This window comes from Sciurus vulgaris, assembly GCF_902686455.1.
Source record: "Sciurus vulgaris genome assembly, chromosome: 6".
Lineage (NCBI taxonomy): Eukaryota > Metazoa > Chordata > Mammalia > Rodentia > Sciuridae > Sciurus > Sciurus vulgaris.
Genome location: NC_136466.1, coordinates 132,707,743 through 132,724,373, shown reverse-complemented (window position 1 = coordinate 132,724,373; position 16,631 = coordinate 132,707,743). Strand labels below are relative to the sequence as shown.

The following is a 16,631-nucleotide window of genomic DNA, read 5'->3' as shown; positions in this document are numbered from 1 at the left end:
TGCTTCCTTCCGCCTACACAGAAGTTCAGAAATTACAGGTCTTGCAGTTATTGAACTGTTTCAACTGTTATTGGTCTGTTTCAACTTATTTACCTTGAAGGTTCAAGAGAACAGTTTTGCAGTAAAATTTCTTCAGTTTGTTTGGTTGGTCATTTGGGTTTTTGTTTTTGCTACTTGCTCTATTCTTTATGGGCAAAAACTAGGCTGCCACTACCACTACTATCTTATCAGGCTTGAGTTCCCTTTGCTTTTGAAAATTATGTCAACTTCAATATTCCTGCATCAAGATCTATGATGTCCTTTCTATTAACTTTACGCAAGGTCAAATTTAATAGTGCTCAATAAGAAATTCTTGGTTGGAATATATTTTCTTTTGTTGAGTTTAGTGAACATAATTTTAAAAAGCTGATTGCAATAGAGTTAAAATTCAAAATTTTTCTTTTAAAATGTTGACTTGGTATTTTATTAATTGAACCCAGAGAGACATAGTGTCAATATTCCTTCCCCATACAATTGTACTTTAAATGTGCATTGGTACATCAAACAGTATAATTTGACAAGCAGGAAAAACAAAAAAAGGTACCAGAAAGTAATATCATGCATTCTAAATGTCATTGCTCAAAGGGATACATGATCTACTGTATCTTTAGTAAGCTAGCATGTATTCCAAAGACAATGACATTTGAATAGCAGGTATAGGTCTGTCAAAGAAGAGTCATCTAAAGTGCAATGCATTGAAAGTTAAGTCTCCCCAAAGTTAATATTTTAACTTTTTAAAAGCTAAAATTTTGATTCCCAGATGGTGGTGTTAGGCCTTTGGAAGAAGGTTAGTTCATGAGGGTGGAACTTTAATGAATGGATTTAGTATCTTTACAAAAGAGATGCTGAGAAATCTCTAGCCCCTTTATCTTAGGAAGCAATAATGAAAATTAGACATCTATGAGGAAATGGGCTGCCACCAGACAATAACTTTGTCAGTACCTTGATCTTGTCCTTCCCGGCTTCTAGAATTGTGAAAAATAAATTGCTATTGCCTATAGGCCATCTAGTCTATTGTGTTTACAAAAGCTCAAATGAACTGAGGCACCAAGATATCCTCAATATATAGATCCAAATTTTTAAAAATCTACATAAAAGCAGCATTGTAGTCAATAGAAGTAATAAAAAAGCATGTATGCTATCTTAAATAGTTTCAAATCTTATTCCCAAATGCATGTTTCTATAAAAGGACAATAAGCAGATTAAGCTTTTCAACACTGAATTAAAATGTTTAGTTTTTTGTAGAAAAGGGACACAGATAAAAAGACCATCTTGCTATTGAGAATTGTACATTAAAAATGTAGATTGTGCATAATATTATGAAAAATCTCTTCATTTGTTCAAATCTTTAAGTACCTACTTTGTGCCATGCATACCTGTAGGCCTTGGACTGAGATAATGAAAACAATAAAAAATCCTCACCCTAGTGAGGCTTAAATTTCAGATGATGGGCAATAAAAAATGGTCAAATTAAACAAACAAAAATTTGCTGTGATAAATTACTACAAGGCCTATGAAGAAAAATAAGGCAAAGATGGAGAATAACTGATAACCAGGAATTTAGGGCAGAACTGAAATTTTGTCAAGGATATATTGTTTATTACTTTTTATGGTTATGGAAAATACTATAGAGACCATCCTTGCTTCCATATGCTTACAAATGTATCATATATTTCTTTGTAAGATAACTTATTAGCCTATGTATTTTCAAGAATTTATAAATATAATTTGCACATATAGAGATTACATATATGCATATAATTATGTATGTGTGTGTATTCAAACTGGTCTTTAGAAATGTGATAGAGTCTTTAGAGTCAGATGATAAAAAACTCTTCTCCACAATGATATTATTAAATAATTCACTAATTAACTATATATTTCTAGGGACTGTGATTATATTTATTGGGATCATTTATACATTTTAACTCACTTGGATTTTACATTGCTGTAAAGTGATAAAAACTGATTTTGCACAAATATTTTGGTCAATTAACACTATTTTTCAGATTTCAAATTAGGGTATGTAGTGTACATTTTAGGTTTGGTAGTCTATGGCATTATTTTTTCTGTTATACATCCTTAATCACAGTTGTGATTACATAGAAGTTGCCAATATACTTTCATATATTTAAATTATAATCAGCCATCTTTCTGAACTTTGCAGTTAACTATCATTTATCAGTTGATTTAAACAGCTTGTTAAGACAGGTAAGCATCATTTGCAAAAAATAATTCAGCCTCCTCTCTCACCAAGTACATTTCTAGTTATAATTTTGTGCTCTATTGCACTTACTGACTCATCCAGAATAAATCCTTTCTATTCAATCTCTGATGACCAGGTTTCTAGCCTCCAAACCAACTACTTGGCTGATATGGGATATTCAGTCTCTTTTTCTCTTTCTCTTTCTCTGGACAAGCTACAACTCTAATTCTAAAAATGCTTGCCCAAGCAAAACTTTGCTTCTTTATATCTTCCATCAACTGTTTTTGGCATCTTTATTTCTGCTTTATAATATTAGGTATTTTGGGAAGTCTTAACTCAAGGCTCAAAAATAAATGTGCTTGAATGTCTTAAAATCATATACTAAATATTGCGAATAGATGCGCTTTTCAACAGTAGAGGGTTCACAATTTTAATTTGAGTCTTGAAGATTTCCATGAGTTTGGGAGCCTAAGAAACAATAACACAAATGAATAACCATGAATGATTAGTATAGCTGATAATCATAGTAAATAGAACTCTGAAATTATATATATATATGTAATATATATAGCCAGAACCAAGTGCTTCTAATAAATATTTCCACTTTATGTATTTAAAAAATATGCTTGCATTCAGATAACACATGTCTTCAGTCTCCATCCTAATTCACTTACATGGTTATACAACAAAATTACCAAATTTACTTCTCAGAACAACACTTTTATAAAAATAAGTATTTAAGCAATGAATGACTCTTCTATTGAAAATAAAAAAATAAGAAATGCTTGTTCTCTCTGTATGTACTAAGGATATAACTTTCACTTTGTCATTCTTTGTGAAGACAAACAAAACAGTATAATTTTTAATAAGGTATATTCTCTTTTGTAAAAAAATAATAAGGCTAAAATGGTCTGCAATGAAATCTGTTCTAGAAATGATGTAAGAAAGATTTTTAAAAACATTCTGTCAAATTTGCAATATTTCTCAAATTTTTAAATTATATTTCTAAATAACCATCTTTTATAGGCTATTAAATTTGACAATAAAAAGAAAATGAATTTAGCAGGTTATGACTCATCTTATTTGGCCCATATATAATATTTAACTGATTTGAAATAATATCCCAAATGGTTTAATAATGCCATTTTTGATGAAAATGAAGATTAACAGAAAGTAGCACATTTGACTCAATGCCATCAGAATTTCTCCTAAAATCTATTTCCAAGTGTTTAATACTGCAACATTTTATAGCAATTTAGAAGATAAAACTGTTTTATCTGGAAAACTTTACAGAAAGAGAGAGCATTAAAAGTTTAACAATATTATTAATTAATTACTATCTAATTCCAGAAACTTGGGAGGCTGAGGCAGGAGAATTGCAAGTTCCAGGTCAGCCTCCCCTAGCAATTTTGAGACATTTTCTCAAAATAAAAAATAAAAAGGATGGGGGTAAAAAGCTCAGTAGTAAAGCTCCTGGATTCAATCCCTACTACCTCCACCACCCACCACAGCCAAAAACAAAATAAGAAAAAAGGAAAACAAAATTTATCTGATTGATATATTTTACCCAAATTGGGCTGATAAGATTATTTCATCAGCTTTTCAAATTAATCAACTAATTTCCTCATAGTATTCTTCTATTTTACCTAATAATGTACTACTCAGTTAAAGCAAAGAAGCAAAATTAGACTTGCTCTGTATTTACAACTTGATGATCTTGTTTACACAAATCTGATTTTATTTTCAAGTCATTGACTGTAATGCTAAAAAATTAATAAGGTTAATTACACACACACACACACACACAGAATAAGCAACTATTTATTAATTTTGGACTTTCCCATTTGTTTCCAATATTTTGGTATTATAAACATGTTTGGGCATTATTTTTTATCATATTCTGGAAAAGGTTCAGGAAATGAAATTATTGGCTATGGGCTTTTAGGGATCCTGTACGTATTAACTTTACTAATTAATACTGATACCAGTTAGGACAATTCTTAACAAGAGTGATACAGGAGATCTGAGGTTGACATTCCTGTTAAGATATGCCCAGTCTGATTTAGTACAGAATATCTAAGTTGTCCTCCATTCCTATCATCAGAGAGTAACAAAAATGACTTCAAAAAGAAGATCTAACATACTTATGCTGGAATATTATTAATTAATTAATATTAATATGTAATGCTATTATGTTAGAATATCCATTAATGTCACTTTTCAAATGCTAGTATCTATTTTTAATTCCCGGAAGACCTCCCTCCAGTGCCCTTTGTTTTCCTGTCCCTATCTAGCCTGGTCTCCTTCTAGGTAGCTAATCAGGTGAACTACTGGGACTTCATTTTAAGGTTCTTATCTGTGACATTGCAAGTTCTGTCTTCCATGTCTTCACATTGTTTTCATATCATTCCTTGTTTTGTTGGAGCACATAAACTGGTAACTTTCTAAGAAAGGGTATATAAGTAGTTAATATTCGTGCTTTTTTAAAAAATTCTGAATGTCTATTTAGTCTTCATTTATGGTAAAGTATAGAATTCTTTTAGAAATAACTGCCTCAGAATTTTGTGGACTTGGCTATATTGTCATTTAACTTATAGGCTTGTTACCACTTCTTGAAAACTTCTCTTTGGGAAGTTTTAGTATATTGTATATTTAATATATTTAGAACACTCATTGGTGTTCTGAAGTTTCTGTGTGCTGATTCTTCCTGGAGGCTTTGATGATGCTGAGCGCTTGAAATCTCTCAGAACATACATTTCAGTTGCTACCAGCTTAAAAATTTTAAAAATGTGTCTCTTAATTCCATATGTCCAGTTTTAGTTTTTGTTCTTATTCTAGAACTCCTTTTGATAGATTTTAACCTTATGAATTAATCCTCTATGTTTTCCATATTTCCTTTTATTTTTATTCTATTTTGCTTTTTGCCCTAGTTATGAGAGACTTCCTGGACTTTATCAGCTAACTCATTTCATCTAAGAACTCCTTTTAATCACTTGCCATTATTTTCATAGCACACTATTCTTGGTGTATAGATACAGTAACTTTCAGAGAATATGATGTTAGAGTATTTTTAAAATGTTATCATTTCTTCTTATCTCAACACCTCTCTGTTTCCTCTGCACTTTCTATTGTTTTTTCTTTCATACTGGAGATTTTTCTCAAGAGGTTGGCAATATTTTGCTTTCAGTTCATGTTAAACAATACAATGGTAAAAAATATAATTACAGCCTCTGTGTACATATGTGGGGCTTTTACAGAATGATTAGCTAATAAGCAAAATAGTTTTTTTACTGGAAGACTTTGAAATGTCTCCCATCAGCAGTATTTTACTCTAGTTTCCTGTTTGGGGACAAATGACCTGGCTCCAAGCATTCTAAATGGCAGCACTGAGAGTTTTGCATTCACTAAGGAAACCCTTATTTAATTTTGTTTTCAGACTGGATTTCCTGGAACTATTCCTTAACTGGCACTTCCAAGTTCCAGGCTCTTCTGGGGTTCAATGGATGAAGAATTGTGAAAATAGGACAATTTCTCCACCAGTTATTTCCCAGAATGTCGTTAAGATATCTTATTCTCTGCTGTCTTCCTTCTACTGGTCGACGTGTCTGAGTATTTTTTTCATATTATTTTGGAATGGTTTCAAAAAGGAGGAAGTATAAATGATTAGGTTTAACCCATCAAGTATCCCTGAAGGTCTGGAGAATTATTTATACTGGCAGCCTTATTTCTTTTTAGGTAGGAGTTGAAGAGGTAGAATAAAGATTCACGAGGAACTGAATTCCAGGCCTAGTTCTTACTCTGCCTATCTGTGTCGTCATTTGCACGTAATGATTGGGGCATGCAGTCGTGCGGGTGGTCGTGAGGAGAGAAAAGAGCTTTCCCTTCCTCCATCTGAATTTATTAACTACAAGGGTAAATGTGTACATGCCATGGTAGGAGGCCAATTGTCTATTTATTGAATAAATGTTCGTTAAAATTCTGTTATCTTAACCCAGCAATTTCACTCCTAAGGGAAAAGAAAATATACCTCTGCATAAACAATAGTGTAAGAATACTCCTATCAGAAGTATTCATAATTGCTAAAAAGTAGGCACATTTTAGATATATATCAGCTGATGAATGGATAAACCAAAGATAGAACCTCCATACAATGGAATAGTATTTAGCAAAAATAGAAGAGGAATAAGGTACTGATAAATGTTATAATATAGATGAGCCTTGAAAAATGCAGCAAGTAATATGTATTATGTCATTCCACTGATATGAAATGTCCAGAATAAATTTTTTAAAGACTATAGAGACAGAAAGTAGATTAGTGCTTTGAGGGGGAGGATGGGAAAAGAGACAGAAGTGAATGCTAATGAATATGAGGATTTTTCTTGGAGTAATAAAATGCTTTAGAATTATTTGTGGTGGTGGTTATACAATTCTGTGAGTATACTAAGAAAAATGAGTTTTTTTAGTCTTTAAGTGAGGTAATTGTATGATATATTAATCATATCTGAAAAACTGTTTTAAAATAATGCAAGAAAGCTTGCAGAAAAGGTCTATTATGTTTACTTTTACAGCATTTGGAATGTAAAACCAAGTAAGATTGATCAGGCAGCCAGGTTTAAATTCTAGTGGAGGAACACCCATACAAAAATTATAAATTCTGAGGAAACAGGAAGACTAGATAGAAAATAAAATCCTCACTAGACTACAATGATGACCTAAATGAAAAATAAAATGAAAGTGATCATATGATTAAACTAAAATGTAAATGGTGAGTAGAAACTAGCTATGTGGAGTAATGACAAGTGAAAAGAGGATTCAAAGCAATGAGGTTAAATATCATATCAAAATCTCTGTGTCAGGAGAGAATTCAGCTTGTTCTAGGAGCTGAAATTTTCCCTGAGGGCTAGAGCACAGGGTTGGAGGGATGGAGGGTTGGAGAGAGGAAGTGGCATGAGATGAAGTTTCATAGATAGGTTGTCAACATTCAGGGTCTTGTGGCTCAGTGCAAATCTCCCAGTAATGGCAAGCAACTTAAGGGTTTTGAGCAGAATAATTAATATTAGATCTTCTTTTGAGGTTACTTTTGTCACTTTCTAATGATAGAAATGAAGGACAATTTAGATATTCTGTCCTAAATTAGCCTGGGTATATCTCAACAGAAATGTCAACCTCAGACAACATACATCACTCTTGTTGTTTCAGAAAGTATCTTAACTAGAATCAGTACTAATTAATAAAAGTAATATGTACAGGATTTCTAAAATTCCATAGCAAGTAATTCCATTCCCTGAAATCTTTCCAGAATATAAAAAAAAAGTATAGCACAAAGATGTTTGTTGCAGTACTATTTATAATACCGATATAATAGGAAATAATAATATAATATAATAGGAAACAAATGGGAAAGTCCAAAATTTGTTAAATAGTTGCTATCTGTGTGTGTGTGTGTGTGTGTGTGTGTGTGTGTGTGTGTCTGTGTGTGTAATTAGACTTATTAATTTTTTTAGAGTTACAGCCAAGGTCTTGACAATAAAATCAGGTCTTATGTAAATAAATTAATCAAGTTGTAAATATAGAGCATGCTTAATTTTACTTCTTTGCTTTAACTGAGGAATCAGTTATTAGGTTAAATAGAAGAATACTATGAGGAAATTAGCTGATTAACTTGAAATCAATTTTATCCCAGCCCCAAATGGGTGAAATATATCAGATAATTTCCTTTTTCTCAGGTGGGGATGGTTACTGGGCATTGAACCCAGGGGAGCTTTACTACTTAGCTACATCCCCAGTCCTTTTTAATTTTATTTTGAGACAGGGTCTCATTAAGTTGCTGAGGGTCTTCCTAAATTGCTGAGGCTGTCCTAGAAATTGCAATCCTCCTGCATCAGCCTCCAGAGTCACTGGAATTATACTCATGAGCCAACATACCTGATTACAGAGAATTCCTTAACTCAAAAATAGTCAGCTCTCATGTTTATGTTTACATGCACATAAATGTATATAGATGTCAATTGAATAGTTCTATCACACATGGAAAACATGCCCGCGCACACACGTAGAATTATCAGAGTCAGGAAGGCTTGCTTTGCAAACAGAAAATGGAAATGATGTCCTCAGATTTTTTTTTTGGATGGTGTGTGTGTGTGTGTGTGTATGTGTGTGTGTGTTTATAAAACTAATGTAAGTTGTATATTAAAATTCTTTTTATGAAAACTATGCATAGAAGGAAATGATTTAGTCTAAGTAAAAATAGTATTTTCCTAGTGCAAGCATATTATTTTCTTCATTACCATTACCTCTGCTCCTGATATATATAGTGTTGGCCTAATTCATAGTTTGCTATCTCTTTACATCAAATGATAAAATCAAAATTTGTCATAGACCTTGAAATGTTTCAGTAAATTCATGCAATGCTAATAATCTGTCATAATTTTTATTATAATTACAAGAAGCGATATTTAAATGTTTTATTCCTAAGCCCAATTTCTATTTCTAAACAACAAAGTGAACTAGCTGCATAATAAAAGAATTACACTCAGAACAGCAAGCTGCTTACCTGAAATTTATATCAAGTTCATTTTTTTGCTTTCATGTTCACCTTGGGACATAGGTAAAGTAAATGAAATAATGCAGAATCTCAATATTATTTAAATCATATTTTTTATGGCAATGTTGTTTTGGTTTATGGTTTTTGATCAAGTCGATATGACTGAACACAATCATAGTAGTTCATGGATCCCATTATAAAAATTATAAGTAATATATCTTTCAATGCAATGAAATTTCTTTCATTATTAGAAGACAAGTTCATAAATACATGTCCAAAAAATTAAATATTAATGGTAGACTGTATTTGTCCACTGATTCTCAATTTATAGCAATTCTTCAAAAGTAGGTTTAAAGGGAAATTTGCTCAGAAAAATAAACAAAAACCACCTTGCAATATTTTCATAATAACACATCACTGTAATATTTATAAGATAATTTAATAGTTAAATATATGCTAAAATTTTACAGTTTATATATAGTAAGAAAATGTAACTGAATAAATTCATACTTTCCAAAATTTTAACTAAGTTCACATTATTGGGTTTCATAGATGGTCGAGCCACTAAGAAAAATTTAACTTTTAAGGTATAAAAAGATTCATGGAATCTAGAAAAATAAATAAATAAAGCCTATGGTTTATTTTGGCTCTGTTGATTTGGAAAACGAAAGATGCATTGCTGGGATAATGTAGACTACTTTCAGCCTAAAGATAATATAACAGTAGGCTAATTAGACTTTAAACCCCAGTAGGTTGAATTGTTTTCTTATAAGAAGCTCCCAGAAGCAAATTGTCTCTGTGTATGGGTAGAATACGGGTGAAACCTACTTTCTCTAGTGAACATGTCAGTGACCACTGACATCAGTACAGCTGGATGCACTCCAAGGCAGAGATGGAAGGCAAGGAACACAATATCTTAAGGAATTGACCCCCATCTCTAGTCTCCAGAGTCCCTGAATACTTAACAGCACAGTAAGCTTTTCACAGTTACTCACGATAATGATGAAAAGCAGCAGAGGAAATAAAAAAATTGAAACACAAAATCTCTTCCATTATAAGGGGCAAGATATCTATCAACTGGCATCTATATAGAATAAATGCATTATTTCTAAAAGATCCCTTTGTTTAAACATAATCCAAAAAATATTAATATCAAAATCCCTAAAATAGCAAGCCTTCTGGTGATAAATTTTTCCAAGGCATAATAAAAATCACTTGCCTTCCATGCAAGAGGCCCTGTGTTCAATTCCCAGCACTGCACATCAGCACACACATGCATGTGCCCTCACACACAGGCACAAGTCATCCACAAAAGCATTCTAAATATTCTTTCAATTCATTTGGATAATTATATCATAACTGTCAATTGACTGTGAAAGCACAGTAATTGACCAGTGTCATTTCTATTAAATGAATGAAAAGTAAAATTGTACCTAATAAATATATAATTCCTAATAGAAATTTTAAAGATCCATATTTAATCTTGAAATTATGTGAGAGTAGTTCACGTGAAATTCAGTAAGACTGAGATCATGTCCTCAATACTTAAAGATCTGTGCAGATTTTTCTTGAAGCACCTAGTCATACTTTTCCTCATGTGATCGCTTACAGATCATAGTAAAAACAAAAACAAGGATTTTTTTTCACTAAATTCTCTAACTTCCATTCAGTTATTTGTTACAGTATCAATATTTTTGGACTCTCCTTTACTCCCTGAGGGTTTCTAACATCATCCTCTCCTGAGAAAGAAGGGAAATACAGTGTCTCTGCCCTACTTACACCAGAGGTTGAAGAAAACTACCTGCCAGACATAGCAATAGCACTCCTGGGCTCTGGTGGGTGAAAGAGGCACTAACTAGCTCTCTGGGAGTCTCAGTAGGAGCACAGCCCTGCCCCTAGAGGGAAGTGGAAAGGAACCAGCCTTAGAAGCCTTCCTGAGAAGGGAAACTGGAACGTCAGCCACAGTGTTCAAGTCATGACATGCCCTGGAGTACAGGGTCATGCTACACTCTGCTTGTGGGGGTGAGCAATGAGCAGACTCAGCAAACTTCCCTGGTCATCCAGAGGCTTATGAGAGTGTCGGGGGAAAAACAATCCTCTGCATATCTTTATTTCCAAAATCTACCCCCTCCATGTAAATTTATTCTCATGTGTCACTGAGTTGCTAAATGATTAACTTTGGCATTTTCTATGGAGAAAGACTGAGATGAACAGATTATGAACACAGAAATTTGGAGTATCTGCTGAAGATTATTCACACATTGCTTTTCCTATTGAAAAAAATACTACTCAATTTTTTATCTTTCAGAGTTTTGCTTTATTCACTACAGTATGCTGATGTGTTAATAAAGTTTATGTTGGCATTGAGACCATACAAAAACAATAATATCATAACAATGTGTAAATGTCTTCTGAATGCAAATAAGTATACAATTACTTCTGCTGTTTTAGAAATCCAGTATATATTGTAATTATGAATTTTATATTTTATTTTTCAGATATACTTTTAAAAACCTAAATAACCATGAGTATTTACATCTGCCATTTTCTTTTTCCATTTATGCAAGGGAAAGTCAAATATTCTATATTACTCTACATTAGAGTTTACTTAGTGTACTAGCTATTTTTTAGTGATTTTTCTATTTCTTTGAAATGCATGACAAAATTAAATCATCACAAGATGTCAAATTCTTCCTTTGTTCAGCAACAATGTTTATTTTTAAAGAGAGATTTTGTGTCTCAAGACCTCCTTGGGGAAATGTGGGAGAATCTCTTTACTTCATCCATTCAAAGGATTTTGGCACAGTATTCTAATTCCTGAAAGATGGCCTTATGTTTTTATCTAGAAAGTGGGGGGAAAGTTTTATTATTTGATATATGCTACCATTTTGAAAAGTATTGTGCTTTTCACATTACTGAAGAAATAAAATAATCATTTAAATGAGTGTGAAATTAAATAGACAAAGTTTAGCATTTTATTTGCAAGTTACTATTGAACATCATATATTTTTGGAAATAAACCACTTTTATTCTTGTTATTAATACTTAAGCATGTTTCCATTTTAAAAAACATGTAATATGAGTTGCAACATCTTTCCATGGGAAGTTAAAGAAGTGATAGTATTCTACTCTTGATTCCAAGCTTTGAAATTCTAAATAGTATGACAATCTAATTTGCCTTAAATCAAGGTCATTTATAGGTTTGCTTCTTTACCTTCCTAATGGAGGAAACGTGTTTGACTATTTGGTAGGTCCTTTCGATATGAATATTCTCTCAATTAAACTCTTTGTGATCTATGGACTGTAAATATCATTAGCTTTTATAAATCTTCCTTTTGACTTTGCTGTATGTTTTGCAAATAAGTACCTTATAATTAAACATTTCCTAAAATCAACTCGCTCTCTGCACAAATGACCGAGGTTCCTAATTTCTGGGATTGATAAATATCTCTAGGAAGGCAGACAGTCGTCTTAAGGCTTTGTTTGGCGGGACTATAGGTTGTCCACATTTAATGTCATTCAGAACTATGGACAGCTCCCATTAGAGCGTACTGCCCATTGCAATTTCCCTTAGTTTCTAAACCCAGTTCAAAATAATGCTGCTTGTTATGCTGTATTTGTTTGCTGTTTAGTAAGAGATTATTAAAACTGCTCTGTATGCATACAAACTCCTTTAGTTGATTCATTTCTTTTTTTCAAAAGAGTTCGGTCAAATAAATAAATAAATAAATACCACCCGCGTTACTACTTTCTGATTTTCAAATGGAAAGAAAGCCTTGCCTTGTTCCTGAGCTAATATAACGTGACAATACGATATGGGTACGCTAATAGGATCTACTTCACGACCTTCATTTGACAATCTATAAACACGCTTGTAACCGAATGAATATTTGGGCAACGAATGAGATCAGGAAACGTCTTAATTTCCATACTCCAAAGCAGAGTTCTCCTGCTAACAGCTCTGCTGCCCTTCCTCCCGAGCTGGGAAACAAGAAAGAGATTTCTGAAATAGACTCATAGTCAAGGTCAAGAAAGGGTGTCGCTCTATTTCAGGAAGGGGGCTCTGGAAACGCCCCCTGTCTCTGTTTCGGGAACTCGAGGCTTCCTGTGAGCTCCTGCCCAGCCTGGCAGTTCCCGCTCCACTGAAACGTCAAGTCAGCGACTATCCAAGCGCAAATTACCCTTCCTCCGCCTGCCAGCCACTATTCTGAAGAAATGCAATGAAGATACCCGGTGCGAATAAGCATAAGAACAACAGATTAACACTCCCCCAGGGCGAGAGGTCTTCCGGGACCTGTGAGTTCCTGTCTCCAGTTTTCACACTCTCCTGAACCCTAGAGCGGCTTTTCGCCTTTCGGGAAGAACCTATCGGTCCTTAGGACTTATCGCTCTTCAGGGAGCGGCACTAAGAAGGGTGTCTGCTCTCTTCCTCCCATCTCTAAAAGTTTCATTGTTACAACTTAGCATCCTTCCATCTGGGATCACCATGGCCTTCACCCTTCCCAGATCTGTGCCCAAAGTTCACAAAGCAGAGAACAGTTTTCCCAGGGCTTTCAGGCAACAGGATCTCCTCGGTCAAACCCCTACTGGGTGGAAAGTAGTTGGAGAAGAGTCGAGCCTGGTCTGCCCGAGTAGCAGCCGCCAGCGCTACTCACCTCCTGCCCAGCACCCCCTCCTTTCGAGTCCCCAGGGTCCCCCCTTCCAAAGAACGGAAAAGGGTGTTGGAGAGCGCGCCTGGAAAGGAGGGTGGGGCGGCGACAGGGAGCCCTCACCTGAAATCACTGTAAGGGTGGATAATCCAGAAGCCTGCAGTTTTAACCCTTTCCTGCTCCTTCTCCACCGCCTTCTGGCTGCCAAACATTCGGAGGGAGAATTTGTTGACCCCAGGCTGCAGCATGGAGGTGAACTGCCTCTGCATGAAGCCATACTGCCGCCGGGGTCCCTCCGTCTCCTCGAAGCTCCCCGCCGGCTCCTCGCCGCCGCCGCCGCCGTCCACCTTGAAGCACACGGAGTTGCCGTGCTCCTTCGAGCCGGCCCCGCCACCCCCAGGCGGGGTACCCAGGCGCTTGTCGGCCGCGGCCGGCCCCGCGCCCGTCGCGGGCGCCTTGGAGGGGAAGACGCTGTTGCCATCGTCCCGGCTGTTGGACGAGGAGTTGGGCTTGCCGCCTCCTTCCATACCCGGAGGACGCGGCAGGAGACGGCGCGGACTCCAGACTCGCCGGCCGCCCGGCGCCGGAGGCACGAAGCCGAGGGGGCAGGGGCCCGAGCCGGCTGCCCGAGAACCCGGCTGCCCGTCGCGGCGGCGGCGGCGGCGGCGGCGGCTGCTGCTTCCCGCCCGCGCCGCTGATCGCTGCGCGCCTGGCTCCCGCCGCCGCCGCTGCCCTCAGTGGCTGCGCTCCGGGCTCCGCCGCGCCTGGTGCTGATGCTGAGGCTGCTGGAGCGGGGCGAGGCGAGGCTCAGCTCAGCCCTCGCGCTAGCGCCTCCCCTCGGCTGCCCTCTGCTGGCCGAAAAGGGTCTCTCCCCGCCCGCACGCCACTCACTCTCCCTCCACTCTTGCTCCACTTCTGCCCAGCGTGACATTGAACTCATCAGCCCTTGGAGACGTTTATTTGGACATGTTGGGAGAGAGACTCGGCATATGTGTGTACTAGAGAAGAAAGAGAAAGGGAAACACACACACACACACACACACACACACACACACACACACACACACGGAGCCTAAGCTAGCGAGTTCGTCCAAAAAAACAAACACCCTAAAACTCATGGATACATTGTCTGAACGCCTGTTTGAATGATGACACAGATGGGGAAAAGGGAGAGACTGATTCAACACCCCGAAAATTACGCTTTATGCTAGGTGGACTTAAGAAAGCCAGGTTTGACAAAGGCAAACAAATTTCATGAATAAAAGGGCAAGTGACTGTGCGTTGGTGTATGTGTGTGAGAGAGACAGAGAGCCGCGCCTGCGCGCGTACGGAAAGAGACAGACGAGGAAAGTGACTAGGTTTTTGCAACCCTGGATAATCAGCGGCTTGGGGCTTTTCAGATTAGAGTTCTGCACCTTGGAACGGACAACTGACCTCCTTCCCCTCATCCTTGTCTGTTCTCGCGGAGCTCCTTAAGCAGGGGATAGGATTTCTTGCTTACCAAGGTTTACTCACAACACACGTGCGAGCAGGTTTATCAGTCACCAATAGTGAAAGGAAAATGTGTGAGAGAGACCTTGCCTGAACTGACCTATTATATAATCAATAGAACACATTAAGAGGCGTGTGTGCTGGTCAGAGTTCACCTAGACCATGCTAGGAAGTAGAGATGTCTTGGAATTTGGTCAGAATGTAATCATCACTTCAGAAGGGGAGTATTCTCAAGTGAAATTCACAACTCATGCTGAGGAAAGCATTCTCAGAATCCCTCTGTGTCTCCCAAACCCACTGGATTAGCTAAAAGAAGCAAAATGTGCTGCCAAACTCACCAGTCACTCAGCAGGGCAGCCTGGGAGTCTGAAGAGCTTCAAGACTCATGAATGTCCCAAAACATCTGTTCCAGATACAAGCACGGCCTCCCTGCCCACAACCTCTTCAGAGGAAATAATGCCTTGCCAACAGTCCCTGATCCTCTGGGTTCTTGTTAGCTACAGCCACATTTTTTTGGAAAGTGAGTAGGCATTTCAGGGAAGGGATGATGGTCAGGCTAGCAAGAGTGGCCTAGCATTAAAAAAAAAAAAAAAAAATGAGTAGGTCAATCAAGGTGTTTTCCTGGAAAATCGCAGTGATGAAACCAGTTAACAATGAGAGAGGCAAGAATTAAAGGCAAAAAAATAAAATAAAATAAAAGACAACTGGAGGCTTTGGTGAGGAGTTAACAGAGGTGGAAAAGGGAAGCAGAGAACTGAGAAAAGGGCAGAGAGACGCAGAAACAAGAAATCTTTAAGCCAGCTCCATCAGAATTTTGTAAGATTTCCCTTACCATATTCTAATACTATAGTCTATGCTAAATTTCTTTTCCCAGTACACTGTGCCCTGACTCAGACACCATCTGTTTTCAACTAATCAAAATCCAGAACCCCAAGAAATAAGTATAGATGGCCAAGTTTTAATGATAAGCAAAAAGGGGGAAATGAACAAGATAGAGTTCTGATCTCTCAAAGTAGGCACTTGGAAATCCAAGAGGTGAGATGAGGATGCCAGATGTGAGGGCCCCAGGAAGCCCTAGGATGGTCTAAAACAAACATTGCCTAAAGCAGACTTCTGTGTAAGAAAGGCCCAAGTGCTCCTGCAGCTTTTCTCCCTTAGAATGAAGACATTTCTCTACTTTTTCCCATTCTGCATGTTCCCCAATCTCTCTATTTTCAGTCATGAGTGTGAAAATGTATATTTTAACATAAATTTTAAATTTTATAATAATGTAAAAATATACCATCTTAAATGTTATGCTGACTGAGTTTAAGTAAGCTTCTCTTTTCTTTTAGCCAATCCCTCTCTTTGTTCTATTTCAACTTCTTCGTAATCATGACCAGGCAGTTATTTTAGTAAAAGTTTTTCTGAGTTTCAATGTCTATACCAAATATGACAGAATTAGCAAACAACAAGCTCTCAAAATAAAGCTAGGAAATGTCTAAAATGGATCATAAATTATTGGTTCCTCCAAGAATTGCTATTAGGCCCTATTTTATTTGTTCTAATTCTCAAAAAATATATTATCTTTTACATTTGGGAATGAGTGAATTTCATCAGTGTATTGACTTGAAGTTGTCAGCAACATAAAACGTCAAGTATCTTCACTTTCAGAGTGTTGACTTGACGTTGTTTAAAGTGTGGACTTACATAACTTCCTTGG

General features: G+C 36.5%; 1 protein-coding gene across 2 annotated transcripts in view; it reads right to left on the bottom strand.

The window, feature by feature from the left end:
- The window catches only part of HCN1 (hyperpolarization activated cyclic nucleotide gated potassium channel 1), a 404,733-nt gene extending 390,620 nt beyond the window's left edge, over positions 1 to 14,113 (bottom strand). For both annotated transcript variants that reach the window (XM_079145911.1, XM_079145910.1), the window contains exon 1: positions 13,562 to 14,113. In XM_079145911.1, coding sequence (XP_079002037.1) covers positions 13,562 to 13,965 — 404 coding nt within the window. In that variant the 5' untranslated portion in view covers positions 13,966 to 14,113. The remainder of the gene's footprint in view (positions 1 to 13,561) is intronic.
- Between the last annotated feature and the right edge of the window lie 2,518 nt (positions 14,114 to 16,631).